At 35.6% G+C, this 18434-nt stretch overlaps 1 protein-coding gene across 1 annotated transcript; it reads right to left on the bottom strand.

The window, feature by feature from the left end:
• On the bottom strand, positions 1-5968 carry LOC106779912 (potassium transporter 7). Its single transcript, XM_014668127.2, has 9 exons — positions 5434-5968; positions 4998-5226; positions 4660-4908; positions 3877-3927; positions 3093-3353; positions 2304-2356; positions 2071-2185; positions 1707-1961; positions 1-1312 (listed from the first exon to the last, which is right to left on the bottom strand). The coding sequence occupies exons 1-9, from the start codon at positions 5683-5685 to the stop codon at positions 276-278; spliced, it is 2502 nt and encodes an 833-aa protein (XP_014523613.1). The 5' UTR covers positions 5686-5968; the 3' UTR covers positions 1-275.
• Positions 5969-18434: the final 12466 nt, after the last annotated feature.

The following is an 18434-nucleotide window of genomic DNA, read 5'->3' as shown; positions in this document are numbered from 1 at the left end:
TAATATTTAACATTGTTTTCATCATTCAAATTCACTAGTGTGGCCCATATAAATTAATGAACTAGTACTTCACATTATGAATCGAAAAACGAAACAATTAAATAAGTACAGATTCTGAAACAGCTTTATATGTGAACCACCTTGGCTATATCACACACGCTGGCTTTTCTAACGACCAACTGCTACAGTAAGAAAACTGACAAAAAGAAAATACCAATAACAATGAGTTCTAGACCTGAGGGTGCATTGCACAATATGAAAAGAACATGGTCGTGTCACACCATATATGTCATTCCAACTTGAATGATATTGGTGTGAGGTACTCTCATGTTTGCTGTACCTCCTCTGCAGTTATTTCTGAGAAATGTATAGAAATAATTTATCATTAGTTTCTTAAAGAAAAAAGAGTTCTTCTTTGCCCTCACATCTCCATGTCCAAGCAAATAGGTGAATCCTGATTCTGTTGCTTCTCTAAGGGCTGAAAGCTCATATTCAAGACCAGGATCTTCATCTGATGACATGTAACTAGATGGCAATGCTGAAGAAGTTCCTGTTTCTTCCAATTTCTGATCATGCATCAGTGGAATCCTAAGCTCATCAGCACCAGTACCAACAGGAAGATCAGATTCCCTTGCATTTGCTGAGACACTGTCCAACTCATCAGTTAAGTTGCCCTCCAACTCCAAGGCTGTCTCAAGAGCTTCTCTTCTCAAGAATTTCTCAAGACTCTCAATAAGAAGTTGCTCAAATGCTTGGTGATCTTCCTTCCTTACATCTTTGTAACCATATCTGGCAACACACCGGAATATGTGGTAATCTTTGGGGCAAACTCTTCGAAATAGAAATCTTTCCTCTTGAGGAACCACTGGGATTGGGACATATTTAATGCAGACAAAAACTATAGTTGAGTGAAGAGCTGGAAGGTTCAGCAAGAACTGCAAAAAAATGGAGGGAATGCCCTGCACAAGCTCGTTATATAGCAATCCTACACCTGGCACTCTTACTGTTCCGAGATTGGAGCCAAGCTCAAGCATTGTGTCCACTGAAACCTTCTCTCTAACTTCACTTCGGTACTTCAATACACTACCATAGTTCCAAGTGTACATCACAGATAGGAAAAGGGTAGCAAAGGCAAGTGGAAGCCAGCCACCCTCAAAGATTTTGGATAGGACAGAAGACATGTAAATTAACTCCACTGAACCAAATCCAAGACAGAAACACAATGCCAAAAGCAAGTTAGTCTGCCAAATTAATACCATTACAAGGGTCACCAAGATGGTGCTGACCATCATGACACCAACTTCAGCAATGCCTGCAACAATGACATTAAAATGCATTTAGTATAGATACACTTAACTGCTTAAGAATATTTGGTTCATAACAACATCTAGTGCAAGTTGGTTTTTGAAACGCTACAACAGCACGATCTTATCTTTCAAAAGTTCTTACAAACTATTAACGTTCGAGATAGAATCTTGTCCTAAATCCTTTTTACATCCACCACATTCTCCTTTCAATTCTGGTGTACAATAAATCCTGACATGTTTAGCTTTCAAGTTTTTTTTTCTAACCCATTTAGTTTATTGAAGACACGTGATGTTAATCCTTCTCGGAGTCATATAGTATATCAGTTGTCATCCCAGATCCAAAAACAAAAAACTAGAAAAAAATATTACTTCAAGAAAATTGAGATGAGAGACACTAACCGTATGCATTCGCAATATCAGTTGTGCTTTGAAATATGGAAACCACAACTATGCACATGATCATCAGAAACCAATTAACTACGGGGATATAAATTTGACCCATGAACTTTCTTGAGGTGTGAATTATCTTCAGCCTGGGGAAGCATCCCAAAGCCATAGATTGCTTTATGCACGAAAACGTAGCAGATATCATTGCTTGGCTGGCAATCATAGCAGCAAGTGTGGCTATCACAAACACTGGCCAGAACAGACTCTCTGATTCACAGAAAGCACAAACAGCAGGTATCATCACAATTACTATACATAACAAAATTATCTTAATTATAGTTTTAACATAAGCAGTCATTGAATCAACAAATATCACCTGGAACAGACTTGTAGAATACGCTTGAATAAGAACTTGGGTTCTTTGTCAAAAAAGCCGCTTGGCCCATATAAGCAAGGAGGAGACAGGGAAATACCACGCATGTGAAGGCAATCTATACAAGAAATTATACAAGAGGTTTAAGAGAGGAAATTTAAATAAGTATAAGCTACCTAACAACACCAAATTAATAGTATGCTCATTAAAAAGAAACAAAATGAGGATTGACAGACCTGTATTGCGGGTACAGAAAAATGACCCAAATCTGCAAACATTGCTTCCGCACCTGCAGAGGAATACACAAGCAAGTTCTATAATTTTTGTCACCTTGCCGTTAAGGGATGAACTTCTCATTAAGAAGAACAAAAATGAATTTTGAATATGGAAAAAACTCAGAAAATGAAAATGTTATATTTTTAAATCATGTAAATAGCTTCTATTTTTTTTTTTTTTGCTAGTAGCCAGAATTAAATTGCAAGAACAAACAAAAATGCTCACTTCAGAGTAAATTATCTTGAAAGAAAGGAACATTCATAACCAACTAGCATTAATTTTCAAGTCCAAGTAACCACTGCATTATCATTAAACCTGATATCCACACTTTGTCTTTTAACCGTTAATGTGATACATCTTTGTGCAAGTGTTTTAGAAACAAAGTGAGTTTTTGGGAAAGGGAGGGGAGTCTCTGCACCTAGTTTTACATGCGCCTTGCACACAAGTGCTTGTCCTCAAAGGTATTTTACAATAACATATCCTATCAAGCATGGTAAATGAACCACATATACCTATGATCTCATCTACTGGCTCCTAAGTCATAATGCTAAACTCCAAGAGAAAACCGAATATGAAAATGAACAATATGGTCATTACTTCAAACACCCTAATTAGATCCAGGAAGAAGTAAAGGTCATGTTCATAGGGCCATTCAAGTCCATGTTGACAATTAAATATGCCCAAATATTATGGCAATCAATTCCAATACCTACAGGATGAAGTCATGGAAATGACAAAAAGGATATTACCTGTAATGCACAGAACGCAACCGCCAAGAGATGACCATGCAGCTTTACTATTTCTCTTGAAGAAAAAATAGATATAAGCTGGATTGAATGCTCTCAGAACAGTGATATCATATTTAATTATATTATATAGTCCAATAGAACCCAGAGAAAAGAACCATAAGGCAAGTATAGGGGCAAACAAGAAACCCACTTTACCAGTACCAAACCTTTGTATGCTGAACAAAGCGATCAGGACTACAATAGAAATACCAACCACTTCACCTGAAAATGAGAACAACAAATCTAAGTTTTTCTGTGCAGAATACGAGTTTATTCATTTCCATAGTTCCGTAAGATGACTAAATGCCAACATTCTTGAGAAAATCCAAATACAAGTAGTTGGTTCTTCACATTAAAAAAACTGAACTACCTTTAGAAAAAAAAAAAAGAGGGAAAAATCAGTTAATTGGGTGTTTTTGTAGGAGAACCATATTTGACCTGCTTAGATCAAAGTACACCAAGCTAATTACTTGAAGTTGAGAAATCTTACATTCAATTCAGAGTATTGTAAAAGGATTTGTATTTTGCAATTTTCAGAAAATTGTTAGATTATTTAGACTGTGAGTGGCTGAAACAACTCTAATCAAATGCCACAAATTCGTTTCTTTGGAGATATGTGGAGACTTTGATATTAGTTTTGTTTTAAAATAAGGCACACAGCCACCAAAAGAATATCCATCTAAAGCTAGCATGTGATAAACGTTTTCCAGAAAAAATATAAAATACAAAGGGAAAATATACTTACCAGTACCAAATCCATTTATTTGATCCTGCAGACCACTTATGGCAGACATCACTGCATGAAAAAAGCACCATGGTTATACTGAAGCTACACCGCAAGAAAATTCTTTTAAACATACAGAAAAAAGATAAACAGAAAATAAAAATTTCAAGGACTATGTTTGTATGTTATCTGAGAGGGACAGTGAATGCAAAGCGTCAATTCAACTAGCTCAACAAAATTTAGTCCCTACAAGAAACTACAATTGTTGGAGATCCATATTGTCCATGGATAAATCTAAAATAGAGTATAAAAATGGCTTAAAACCTCATCTTATATACTGATTTTGTAAAATTGAGTTAGATCCCACATCTTAAAGATATGGACAAAATAGTCCTAATGAGGTTTGGTGAACCTATCGAGTCAACCTCTATCAAACAACACACAACTTTCTAATTCCACATTGCAGCCCCATCCCCAAAGCGGAGATTAACTAGAAACCTTTGTGCATTTGATGCCACTAAGATTCAGGATGGCTGTTCATTCACTAAAGGACAATTAATCGGTGAGAGTTCACATCAAATTTCTGATTTGAAGTGAAGGACTGACAGAAGAATTTTCGAACCTCACTTGACTGATATCAGTGAACTGGTATAGTATATTAGCTCATACGATGAGTATGACAAATTTAGCTCAAGAAGCAATTGATTGTGATCAAACTTCATAACGGTAAGGATCACTGATCATATGATAAAATTAAAAGACTAACAACAAAGATTCATGTCAAAAAGTTCCTTGCTTATGTACCTGATATTGCTGGGGTTAGAATACCATCTCCAATAATCATGGAAGCTCCCACAAGAACCAACACCAATATAAGGTTCTTCAAAAATGATGTTTTTTCCAAAGTATCCTTTATTTTTAAAGCCCTTTCCAGTTCAGGAGTAGGAAGTTTGAGCTTAAAACTAGATATATATTCATCAGCTTGTTGACGATTTGGAAGCATACTCACATTTGCATACCTGCAAATCAACGAGTATAGTGCAAATGTTCCTCCTACAGTTGAGCCATTAATTTGTGATTTAGAATAAGTCACACACGAACAATGTTCATAATTCTGGGGGCAAAGTGAAATTCTTTCTTACCTTCTCCATTATCATTTGCTTTGAGGACTATAAAAACATACTTGGCCAACGGAATAATTGCTATTGTATACATTACTAAAGATAATGCCCCCAAGACATCATCATCTGACCCAATTGGAACCTTGCTGAAGACATCGGCAAAAACATACAGAGGACTTGTTCCCATGTCACCATATACCACACCAAGAGTCTTAAATGACAAAGCAAGTGTAGGCCAGAAGGAAAGGGCCTGATTCACATAAGCACAGAAGATCAAAAACGGTATTTGGCTCTCTAAGTGAAGTGTTTGTTAAAAGTTGTAAAGCGAGAATAATGCCCTCCCTTTGGTAATTATGAATATTCGATAATACATGAAACTTAAGAATTTAAACAAGACCTAGAACAATTAGAGTATCATAATTCCAGGGAAAAGTGAAAAAAGGAAAGATTGATTAACCTTGGAGTGGTGAGCATGAGTTCCAGCAATCTCCATGGCTTCAACATCAAATGAATCAACCCTCTTGGGCAACTTGGCAAGCCTCCTTCTGACGGATCCATACCCTTCTCTGCCATCGTCACGCCTTGACCACACAGGAACCTCATCCCAGTTCACTTCACTGCCATCAACCCACCTTGACTCACTGCTCCCACCACTGCTGCTTCTACCCAACAACCTCGTGCTGCTCTCTTCAATCCTATCCCCCTTCATTCTTCCACCAACAATAAGAAACCCAGCTCCCAAACACAATCAGCTTCTAAAAGAGTGAAATTTAATCAGCAAGTTTTCATGGTTCTTCAGATAAAAGTTCATCCCTTTCTTCCTACTGCCAAATCCCAAACCATAGGAGTGTGAAGTTGAATACTTGCGTCTTGAAACATTCCAAGAGGCAATTTAGCCAATGACATGGATATAATCATTGATATATGGAAACAAAACTAGACAAGTGTTGGTTTTGCTCCATCACTTTCTTGTGGCCCCATGAATGAAATACTCCTCATTCAAACTAATTGATATAATTATTAAATTACACAAAAATGTGACTCAAAAAAGTTTAAACCGTTGATCAATGATCGTTACTGCAGGAACCAGCGGTTCCTTTGACAGTAACTTGCACAGTATTCTGGTTGGAAAAAAAACACGGATCCAACCAAGATTTTTCATAAAAAGAAAAAAAAAAAACCGACAATATTAATACCGGTCCACTTCATTTTTTTTACTACGTTTTTAGTTAATGAGACACATTTATCATTTTACAAATAAAATTATTTTCTTATTTAATAAAATATATTTTGACTATTTTTAACAATTATATTATTTCAATGTAATAAAGTTTCTGTAAATAATAATATCAATTTGATGAATTCTACTAATTTGTTTGGGACCAGGTCAGTATCACGTGGCTACCAGAGTAGGTAAGGTTGCTTGTTGTAACTGAGAGAAGGTGAAATATGCATAATTAATATGTATATAAATATTTTTCTTCTGTCTTTATGCTACAAATATTTTTCATTAAATACGTATAAATTGTAGTTGAGTTAAATGATATCATGCAATTAAACATAAATTTAAAACAAATGGAAAAAAAAACATTCTGTAAATTATTCTTTCAATTTATCTATAAGATAAATTTAATATAATCATATATGAATAAAAATAATTAATTCAACTGATTTGGACAGATTTTGAAATTGATATGATGTACCGACTTTATTTTTGTTATTAATCATTTTTTTTTTCATATTATAAATAAACACATTCACGATATTTAACCGCAACAAATAAAAATACTATTCATAAAATTATAAAATACTTTATAAAAAATTATAATTTATTCCTTATATTAATACCAGGACAAAGTATGCCGTAAATACATTATAAAACTGAAAGATAATATACACACTTTTTATATAAAGTAATACTTTTTACCTTTCATGAGAAATTCCATAGCTTATGCTCACATGTTCTTTCCATACTATTGCTTCCCATCTCATCTTTTGTTTTATATAGAACATGTTTAAGAAAAAACTTCTACGAAAACATTTATGACAAGAAAATTAAAATTACTTTCTATATATAAGTTAAACTGCTCCAAAAACATTTACGTTTAAAATATCTTACTTAAATTAAAAATTCTTGATGATTATATAATATTCTTTTGTCAACGTCAAAAATAATATAAAATAAATATAAATAATATTATCAATCAAAGTACAAAGATAAATTTATATTTAACTAATAAGATAAACAAATTACTTTAAATAATGTATTTGGAATAAATTAGGCTCTATTATAACTTTGTTGATTAGTAATTCATTGTTACTGAAATTCTAATATATATATATATATATATATATATATATATATATATATATATTCTATTTGCATGAGATGACTGCACAAGGGTAGTCGGGAATGGACTGTGGGACAACCCTTTTTCAGAAATTCAAAAATTCAATCTTTACGTTAGAATCTGACCCTACAATTATCTCCTCTGCTTCATATTTTATTTGAAAGTTTTGTATTAGGTAATGAATATATTTTTTTTAATGAATTATAATTTTTTTTTTGTCTAGTTTGGAACTATTTTAGTTTAGTTTAAAAAATAAAAGAATAAAAGTAATATAAAGTTAAATAGAAAAATGGAAAATTTATTTTAAAAATTAAATTATATTTCTGAATTCAAATGTTATTGTTAAATACAGAAATGCAATGTGAAAATAAAAAATTATATATATATATATATATATATATTATTTTTTATAATAATGTTTGTTTATTTTTTAAAAGGTATAAATATTTTTTAATAAAAGACTACCATGGATATGAATTAGTTCAATTTAAGTCTATTTAAACAACAAATCAAAGGAAAAACAATCTAGTCTAATTTAGAGCATAATTCTTTAATATTATTTGGATTGTTCCAGTGAATCAAATTTATTGTTGAGAAGTCTAACTTTATTTCTATATGTTCAAATTCCAACGCCACAACAAACATGTGCTTATTTCAATATCTACCATTCACCAACCTGTAGAAATTATGTCAGATACTTAAAGGGCTTATTTTCTTTTGTATAAAACTCAGTTCTATATTTTGGATATAAAAAATAATCATAATTTAAAACAATATAAATTTAAATATGTATTACAAATTCAAATATTATAGATATTTACCGCATTCTCTCACATGTCAAGGAATGAGCATCGGTAAGATGATAGTGAATATTTATTTGTGGGTGGTATAATTAAAATGTGATAGTGTAGATGACCCAAAAGTTTTGAATAAACTTTATTTCTCTAAAAAAAAATCACTTTCACAATAATTAAGAATAATCGTTGAATTTATTTAATTAAAAATTAATATATTTTGAATGAATAGCATTATATAATATTTCAGTATATATATATATATATATATATATATATATATATATATATATATATATATATATATATATAATTACAATAATTTTCTTAATTATCAAGAATTATTAATAAAGTTAATAAATTTTTCGATAAACTTAAATTTATCAATGTATTTTTGTATGAATTTTATAATTTAATTTGTCGATAAATTTTTTTATTAGTATGAAATTCATAAAAATATTTGTTATAGAAGGAGAAGGAAGTGATGTGGTGGCTCAATGTTGATGTAGTGTAGGGAGACACTCATTAGAGTTGGTTGGCAGAATTAGAAAAGGAGTGAAGGAAAATGAAAGAAAATGGGATAGACAAATAAGAGGAAGTTGGATGAGAATGACTTGAAGGTGATAATGGTGAAGCGACGATAACAAAGAGGAGAGGAGGAATGAGATGAAGAAATAAAGAGAAAAGAAGAGGAAGAATGAGATTTAATCATGTATTTTATCGATAGATGTTATTGAAAGCCAAAATCTATCGATAGTTATATATAGATATTTACGAACGAATTTGTTATTGTTAGATATATTATCTTTATCTTTTATCTTTAGTTAGTTCGTTATTATTCCTTATTTGTATTTTGAACTTAGCCCATATTTTTTCTATTATAAATACAATACCTTGTGTGTATATTCAACGCAAGTGAGATTAATCTCATACGTAGTTTTTCACTATATTTAACATGGTATCAAAGCTTATGGTTAGTCTTGGTGACTAGCTTAGATGATGGTCCCTGTATCGAAAATCATCCTGGCAAAGGGTTCTAGGTAAGCGTGTTCCATTAAAGATGAACGTTAGTACAAAAATGGGTACTCGTGATTAGGAATGTTTCCGTTGGAGGAGGGTATTTTTGGAAGTTCAAGTATGAGTCTAAGTACCACATTGGGTAGAAATGAGAAAGTGGAGCACCATATAAAGGTGAAGACCCATTAATCCATTGTCTTAAGGTTTTCGGTAGGAAGTGGTGTCAATCCCTTATGTGGTTAGGCTCAGGTCTCATTGGTTTTATATATCCTTAGTGAACCCCCTCTATCCTTAGTGAACCCCCTCTATCCTTAGTGAACCCCCTCCCTTGATAAACCTAAGAAGTGGTATCTAGAGCCTAGTTCTTTGGAGAAAATAAATTTATGTCACCTCTACTACTACACCTGTCGTTGCCGGCGGCAACGCCGTTGTTTACCGCTATCATTGTGGGAATTTTAGTTTTGACCTATGATAACAAGATTTTAGTCATCTCAACCAATGCCATAATAATTTTGTCTTTCAACACCTATGTATGAGTGCCTCAGACTTGCTCTCTTAATTTCAGTTCTCTATTGTGTCTTTTTCACTATTGTCCATTGTTCACTGCCTTTTTCCACCAATGTTTTCCATTGGAGAAGTATGTTTCTAGGTTCTTTGATGAATAAAGGAGACCATTCTTTTGAAGTGTCAGATCTTCCACCTTCACTGTCTGTCGTCGACATATCATCAATTTTGTTGTTCACCATGAAGGGGGCCTGTTTCTAATAGATGGGGCTTAAGCCCATCATTTAGTTACGGACCAATTACTACAAGAAAGACAAATAAGGCTTCATAATGACCTTCAAAGCAAGCCAACACCTCTTTTAACACTCCAAAGGAAAGCTAGAAGAGGTTCCAACAAGAGTCATCCCAACTCATGAAGAAGGAAAAGCTTTGAAGAAGCAACGGGATGGCGTTGAGCGCTCACCCCTTGCAGCTGAGCGACAGCAAATCTGCCACATTTTTTAAAGCACATTTTTAAAGTGCTTCTTCTAGATAGCCTTCACATTTCCCATGCCTTGCTACGTGGTTGGTGATCCAACTTTAGTGGCAAGCATCCGCACCGCACAAAGCTGGGTGAATCTATTATAAATTCACCTTTGCTTCTTTTGTAAAAGGTATCTTTGAATATATGAGAGAAAACTCTGCTGATGCATTTTCCAGCTCTTTTCCCCGCCTAAGGGTCACTTCTCAATGCTTCTTCCATTACCCCTATAGCTTCCTTCCTTAATGGAGGGTCGTCTGAGCTATAGCCGCTCCATTGAAGCACCTCACTGACTCTAAACAGCCATAAAAACACACTACTTCTGGTGCCAGAAAAATCATCTTATCAACCATCAACCATTCCGTTGCTCTGTGTTGGTGATAACGGTCTAAAAACCATTATTTTTACACTTAAATTTGATATCAAATCACACCCTTTATGGCTTAGAATGAGCTTAGAATCATGTAAAACATTTAGTTTAGTCATAAGAGAGTCAAAAGTGGTTTTTAGATATATTATGCTTGTTTTACATTGTTTTAATAGGATTTGATGAGAATTGAAGGATGGAAGTGAAGAAGGGAGGACTTAGACTCAAGAAAGGATGAGAAAAGAAGCAAAAGAAGAGTGAGGTCCACCGCTCAGCACCAATTCCAGCACTGAGTGTCACCTTCGAGGAGGAAGGCATTGTTTCTCGCTTGAGCGGCAACGCTGAGCGCTCTACGATTCTGAGGGCCAGCGTTGAGCGCCAGTTTCCATTGCTGAGCGCCCTGTGATTAAAGGGTCCACCGCTGAGCGGTCAAATGGGCGTTGAGCGCTTAAATGATGGGCCTGGGCCGAAATTCTGTTACTTTTCTACGTTATAAATTGCCCAAATGCGACCCTCAAAGTAATCTTTTGGTAGAGGAAGAATGCAGAGCACTTTCTACACTCCTTGGAGGTGGTTTCTTGGATGCTTAGGCTCCAATTTATCAAATCTAGGGTTTACTCTTTCATCTTTTCCATTAATTCCATCTAACTTCACCATGTTCATGGTGAGCTAATCCCTTTGTTGTTGGGGAACAATGTAAATCCTTTTGAAACTCTCTTGTATCAAACTTCTTATTATATTCGCATGCTCTCATTATCAATTGTTTGGGTTTTCTTTTCTGATGATAATGCTTACATCGTTTAACTCATTCGGTGTTATGATATTTGATTTTGTCGATACGGGAACGTACGTGGAAGTCCAAAACTGATTAGAATTCTCTTGATAATGAAATACTACCTAGGAATAGGAGTAGGGCGATCAATTGCTTTAAGCTTCTGTACTTTAATGCATTGGTAATTGTTAGGGAGACTAGGAATGATAAACTAGTAATTGGTAATAGGCTCTCTTCGCTGAGGAATCGAGTTTAGAGTAATCTAGAAAGTTGCATGACATTGATAATAAAGCGAATTTAATAAGAATAGTAGATATAAGAGGGTGGATAAGGATGAAATTGTAAACCTTAACAACCCCATTCATACATATCTTTTATTTGCCAATTGATTCAATTTGCATTTGCATGTTTATTTTAAGATTTTGTATTCAAAACCCTAAATTCAATTTTTATTCAAGTCTTATGCAATCAATTTATATGAAAGATAAGGCCTAAGAGTCCCTTGGGAAATGATCTGGACTTACTGTCTATTATTACTTGATACGATCTGGTACACTTGACAGGGGCTTAACAAGTTTTTGGCGCCGTTGCCGGAGACTCGTGGTTTAACTTTTCAAGTAGTGTAAATTGATTAAATTTGACTTTGTATATATTTTGTTTTAGTTTATTTTTATTTTTTTTTAAATAAAAGTGCTTTTAGGGTTTTTGTTTCTTATGTATGCAGGAAGCAATTCAAACCAGAATCAAGAAAAGTCAACCTCTTCTAGAAGGCTTGAGTGATAGGAGGGGGAAGAATGTTAGACCTCTTGAAAGGCTATTACAACCCTCATCGGAGGCATCCTCACAAAGGACAAAAGAAGAGATGACAAAACAAGCTCCTCTTAGACGTACACTTGCAGATGCGTCAAATGTTATTGGACCCTTGCACTTTAACAGTATAGCCATGCCAAGGGACAATACAACTAATATGGTGATGAATCCTGCGTTAATCCATCTGGTGCAGAGCAACCAATTTCATGGCTTGTCAAATGAGAATCCATATGATCATTTGACAATGTTCAATGAAATTTATAATACAATAAAGATGACTGGAGTTTCAGACGACAGGATCAAACTCAGTTTGTGCCCTTTTTCACTTAGAGGCAACGCCAAGTTGTGGTTACATTCATTCCCAGAAGAAACCTTCACAACATGGGAGACTATGGCGTCTAAATTTCTGAATAAGTATTTTCCGCAGTCAAAGATTAGTCAAGGAAAGCTAGAGATTTCTTCCTTCAGACAGGGGATGGAGGAAACTCTTGGACAGACATAGGATAGGTTTAAAGGCTTGTTGAGAAAAACTCTTATCCATGGGTTTGATAAAACAACTTTGGTTCTTGCATTCCTTAAAGGCCTTAGTACAAAGTCTAAGATGATGTTAGACGCTTCAGTTGGAGGCTACATAAAGAGAAAGATTGAGGATGAGGCTTATGATTTAATTGAAAGTATGGCAGTGAATGAGCAAGAGACGCATAGTGAAAGAGGTTCAACAACTCAAAAGTAGGGAGTTCTATATTTGCCTGCTGATGATGCATTACTAGCTCAGAATCATGTTCTCACTCAGAAACTTGATAATTTGACAAAGATTCTCACTCAACTTCCAAAGCAGATCAGGAATGTGTCTCAAGCTCAGCAGCTTTGTGATTTTTGTGGTGGTGACCATATCAATGGTCAATGTGCTGTGCCGGAAGATATGCAAGAAGAGGCAAACTATATGGGTAATCAATTCCAATATAGGCAGGGAAATTTCAACCAAGGAAACTTTATCCAAGGTTGGAAGAACCATCCTAGTGTTGGACAGAGTCAAAATAATCCAACTGGGCAAACAGGAGGCCTTTTCAACAAAAGACCGCAGCAACAACCACCCTTGTGGCAGCAAGTGGCCAGCTTGACAGAGAATGTGAGAGGCCTTAATGATAAATTTGATAAATTTATGAAGGTTTATGATTCTCACTATGCGAGTGATCAAGCCAATTTTAGAAATCTGGAGATGCAAATTGGTCAGTTGTCAAAGAGGGTGGAAACCACAAAGAAGAACCAATTTAGGGCTAATACTGATGTTAACCCTAAAAAGGAATGCAAAGTAGTGGTGAGCAAGAGTGAGAGAAGAGTAAAAAAAGAAATTATTGAGATTGAGAGTAGTGAGGAGGAGGAAGATGAAAAAGAAATCATTGAGCTAAGCAGTGAGGGAGAAGAAGAAGAAAAGGAGAAAAAATTGAGAGAAAAGAAAATCACCGTGAGCAATATAAAGAGATTTTTAATCAGGTGATTGTTGTGCCTTCAGTTAAAGCACTCCATCAGATTCCTGTTTACTCCAAGAGAATAAAGTACTATCTTGGAGAGGTGATAGATCTTGATGAAGAGGAAATTGAAGAATATGAAGCTTATACACGACCTAAGAAAAGAAAGCATCCAGCTAAAATGAAGGATCTAGGAAGTCTTACTCTTCCATGTGTTATAGGAGATGTGGATGTAGGAAGAGCTATGCTAGATTCTGAATCTAGTATTAATATGATGCCTTTGTCTTATTTGAAGAAAATTGGAGGGCTAGTGTTGAAACCATCTAATCTTTCTATAATGGTAGCGGATGGATCTACTAAGTGGCCGATTGGTATGATGGAGGATGTTATTGTTCGTGTGGAGCATCTTGAGTTCTTGGTTGATTTTATAGTCATGGATATGGACATGAATGAAAGGATTCTGGTGATTCTAGGAAGGCCTTTCATGAAAACTGCCAAATTAGTGATGAGTATCTATGATGGGAGGATTATGTTAAAGGACCAAGAAAATGTCTTAATGTATACTGGCTCTTAGGAGAAGATAACATGGAAAAAAAAGAGAGCTAAATATAAAGCTTCAAAAAGAGATGCTGCAGTTGGAGGAGATACAGGTACTAATGATGATTGTAATTTTTTGCAGGTACCTAAGGAGGAAGATATTGACAAAGGAATCCACCTTGACTTAAAAGAAGCAATACTCCAACCTGGTGCAAAGGTGAAATACAAGGAGAAGGAGTGGTTAGTGAAAGAGCTTAAAGAGAAAGGAGTGGTGGAAATTGAAAGACCATACTCTAGAATAGTCAAAAAGGTGGATAGGAGGCAGCTGATGAGTTGGTAGGATGAAGACACCAACGTGGGCAAGAAGACATGAGTTTGTTGGGTGATATCCCAATTGTTGTAAAACATTATTTTCATTATTTTATTATTTGGACATGTAATTTGGATTTTTGAACAATTTTTGGGTAGCATCTACTGAGGGATGCTAATTAATTATGTATCTACTAAAGGATACAGGTAAGTACACCTACTAAAAGGTGTTGGGAAGCACTTACTGATGAGTGCTAGAAGGTTTGGGTCAGGCTCGTGACGTTAAACAAGCGCTACCTTGGAGGCAACCCAGTTGATTGTTTTCTTATTTTTAACTCTGTTTTAGTTGCATTATAGGCTTTGAGTCTTGCATAAGAGAGGGGAAGTGCATGAAATTGAAAAATTGAGAGTTGAAATCAAGTGTTACAGGTTTTAAAACATGAAGGCAAGCCAAAAAAGGGGAGAAAATTTTTAACGCCCACAACTCAACGGTAAGTCAGCGTTGAGTGGTGGCATCACAGACTGCAACATGGGCTTTTTAAAAGCTCAACATTGGAAGCCCATTTACACACTTTTAATACCTCCCTAAGGTGCATCCAAGTGTTCTATGCAGACCCTAGCACTTTGCTTTCACTTTCAAGAGCATTCCAAAGGTTTTCCTTCATTTTCCTCATCACCCACTCACCAAAATCTCATAGTTCTTCACTTTTCACCCATTCCATTGACAAAGTTTGGGGTTTTTGGTGAGAGATTTGCATAGGAGAAGCATCCATTATCATTCACAGATTATTTGCAAGCATCTAGAGTATCTCCACTCAAGTAAGTCATGCAATTTCATTCTTAGGGTTTCTAGAATTGAAATTTGTTGAAGAACATGTGTAGATTAGGGCTTTTGCTTTCTATGCATGATTTGATGAAATAGAAACATTTTGCACCGATTAAATTGCATGATTTTTTTTTTCTCGAATTGAGTTATTTGTGATTGAGTGGAGATTAGAGTTGGTTAGGATGGGTTTTGCAAAAATCTCGACACCACCGCTGAGCGGTCAGTGGGTGCTGAGTGGTGGGCGACAAATGTTGTTGGCTTTGTTTTTTGATGATGCAGGTCGCGCTGAGGGGTCTTGTTTGGCCCTGAGCGCTGGACAGTGTTTGAATGATGTATGTTTGATGGTTTGCTAACCCTTAATGGTGAATTTCCTTGGTCTTTTGAAATGTATTTGATGTAGGAATAACATCATCTTCAAGGAGAGTGAAGACCATGGGAAACAAGAGAAAAGAGCAGGAGAGGCCACGAAGATTTTATTCTCACAGGTTCCTCTCTAGGAAACATGAGGAGCACTTCTTAATATTGCAAGAGAGGAGATTGCTGATGGAGAGGATTCTTTGTGTACCTGGAGGACACTTTCACAGGAACCCAAATGGAGTGTCCATCAACATCAAAAGGGCAGATCTGACACCCTTAGCAAAGTATTGGATGGCGTTTACTCATGCCAATGTTTAACCGTGCTCCCATGTTTCTGATATTACTATTCACAGGATTATGTTCATTTATTGTATATTGAGACAGATGGACGTGAATGTTGGTGAGGTCATTGCCAACGAGATTTAGAGTTGCGCTACTACTGTGAGTAGCAGGACACCATTGGGACATCCTTCCCTTATTACTTACTTGTGCCAACAGGCTGGGGTGGATACTTCTATTCCACCGTTTGAGAGGCCTAGGAAAGCCATAGATGCTACCTATTATAGACATTTCTGTGGAGGAGATGAGGCAGCTAGACCAGTGCCTAGGAGACGGCCCAAGAGAGAAGCAACTCAACATGATGAGCAAGCCTAACATGCAGAGCCATTCCAGATGAGGGACATGTACATGTCCATGATGGAGGCTAGGATGGAGTCTCTCCGCAGAGGGTAGGTGGCCACAACCGAGATAATGATAGGTTTATATGACACACCTCCAATGCATAGGTGGACTATGGATGAGTTCCATAGTGCTATGGCTTGGCCTCAGGAGCAGGCGCAGGGGAGTGGAGCTGGAGCAGCTGAAGCTCCAGTTGTGGACGAGGATGATGAGGAGGATGAAAACTTTGAGGATGCAGAGGCTGGAGACGATGAGGACTCAGATGACAGCATGGGCTGATAGGGCATCTACTGATGGATGCCATTGCATTAGAACAAGGTTTTATCTTTCTTTGTCTTTTGTACTTTGAATTTCTAGAATAGGTTAAATTCTGTTGAGTAGTGTAGGTGTCTGTACTTGCTTGAACACCTTTTCTGACTATGGTTTGACTTGGTTTTATTGCATGATGAATTTCTTGATGAAGTTTGATGTGGATGACAATTGAGATTGTGTTACATGCTTATATACAGGTGAATTGTTCACTAGCTTGTGAACAGGTGCATGATGACTTTTGATTGTGATTATGATGCTAGGTAGGATGTATGATTGATGTTTGAGATGTTGAGAGAGCATAATTGTGTGAGGTTTTGAGCTCCAGAATGTTTGTTGATTTATTTACTATTCATTTGGAAGCATGAATGATATTGCCTGAATCTTTATGATTGATTGAATTACATGCTTATGTCATATGATCATGGCATTTTTGGTAGCCCTTACATAGCCAAATTTTCGCCCAAAGTAAAAGGAAATTTGATGTTCTACCCTTTTTGAACCTAAGCCTTAAACAGGATGAAAACCCTTGTTTTGAAAGTCTTTACCTTGAGTTAGGTTGAGAAATATTTTGTGGTGTTGATAAAGGTTCAAGTTTGGGGTTATTGGGGGAAATTGAAAGGCAAAAGAAAGGCATTGAGCTTAAGTGTTGAATGAAAAAGCATGAGAAAAGAAAGAAAAGAAAAGAAAAAGCATGAAAAGAGAGCTCAATGTAAAAGAAAAGAAAAAAGGAAAAGTTGGGAATGAGTGAGATTAGGAAAAAGAGAGTTTGTGCTTGAACTATGATTATGTGAATAACTCTCTTAACTCAAGGATTTTGTGATCTTAAAAACCAATGTTTCTTATTAGCCCAACCATATTATAAGCCTTGGAAAAGTCCTTGTGATGGCATTTGTGTGTAAAGATGTTGATTGTCTTAGATGAATGTCAATTTTGTTTCATGTGACAGGTGAATAGTAGATAGAAGAGTGACCTCCTAAAACACTTGAGTGATTGAGTGAAACAATTTGCTTGGAAAGGATTGATGGATTTCATGATTACATTTATACTTAGTGGACTAAATCATTCATAGAAGTAACATCTGTTGGAGAATATGTGATTATGTGAATAATATCTGAACTGGAATGAATTGAAGAATGTATTGTTAGGAAACAGGTAGGCTTCGTTTTACACCAAGAGGGGGGGGGGGGGTTGAATTGGTGTTAGTTCAAATTCAAAACCTTTTCGCAATTTTGGTATGAAAATTCAAAGCTTTTGATCTTTCCTTGAAATGCAAGTAATGAAAATTCAATGCAGCAGAAAAACATAGTTGACTGTTAAACAAATATAGTTGATTCAAAATAAAGAGTGCAGGGATAGAAAAAAATCAAACAATGGTTTTTATACTGGTTCGGCCAACAATGCCTACATCCAGTGTCCTTCCAACCCANGAAGCAAATGCACTATAATGGTTGTGGTTTTTATAACAAGGAATTTATAGAAGCACCACGCAAAAATATAAATCTCCTCTCTAACCCAAAACAAAATGTAGCTGCACACACAAAACCAGAATTGCAGCAAGAATCTCCTCTTCTGCAATCTGCACCCACGTCGAACAATCCTCAACGTGTCACCAACACTCTTCACAGGATGCCAAGCCTATCACAGCAGACTTCACAGGTTGCCAAGCCTTCAATTAAACATAGCAGTCTTCACAGGATGCCAAGCCTTCAAGATCAAACAAAAGCACCTTCTTTGTGCAAATATTGATCAAATAGTATGAGCAATTGACTCCTCCCTTTGAATCTCTCTCAAGCAAGATCATCACCATCTTCTTGGAGAATTCTTGGAGCTTCTAA

The sequence above is a fragment of the Vigna radiata genome, unplaced genomic scaffold (genome assembly GCF_000741045.1).
Source record: "Vigna radiata var. radiata cultivar VC1973A unplaced genomic scaffold, Vradiata_ver6 scaffold_73, whole genome shotgun sequence".
Classification (NCBI taxonomy): Eukaryota; Viridiplantae; Streptophyta; class Magnoliopsida; order Fabales; family Fabaceae; genus Vigna; species Vigna radiata.
Note: the sequence above shows the minus strand (reverse complement) of the source record. Positions and strands in the feature narration are given on the sequence as shown.

Coding starts and splice junctions, on each gene's coding strand:
- LOC106779912 (XM_014668127.2), bottom strand. CDS start 5,685: ATGAAGGGGGATAGGATTGAAGAGAGCAGCACGAGGTTGTTGGGTAGA. Junction 3,928..4,659: donor TCTAACCCCAGCAATATCAG/GTACATAAGCAA, acceptor TTTTTCATGCAG/TGATGTCTGCCATAAGTGGT. Junction 2,186..2,303: donor TTTCTGTACCCGCAATACAG/GTCTGTCAATCC, acceptor TTTCTTGTATAG/ATTGCCTTCACATGCGTGGT.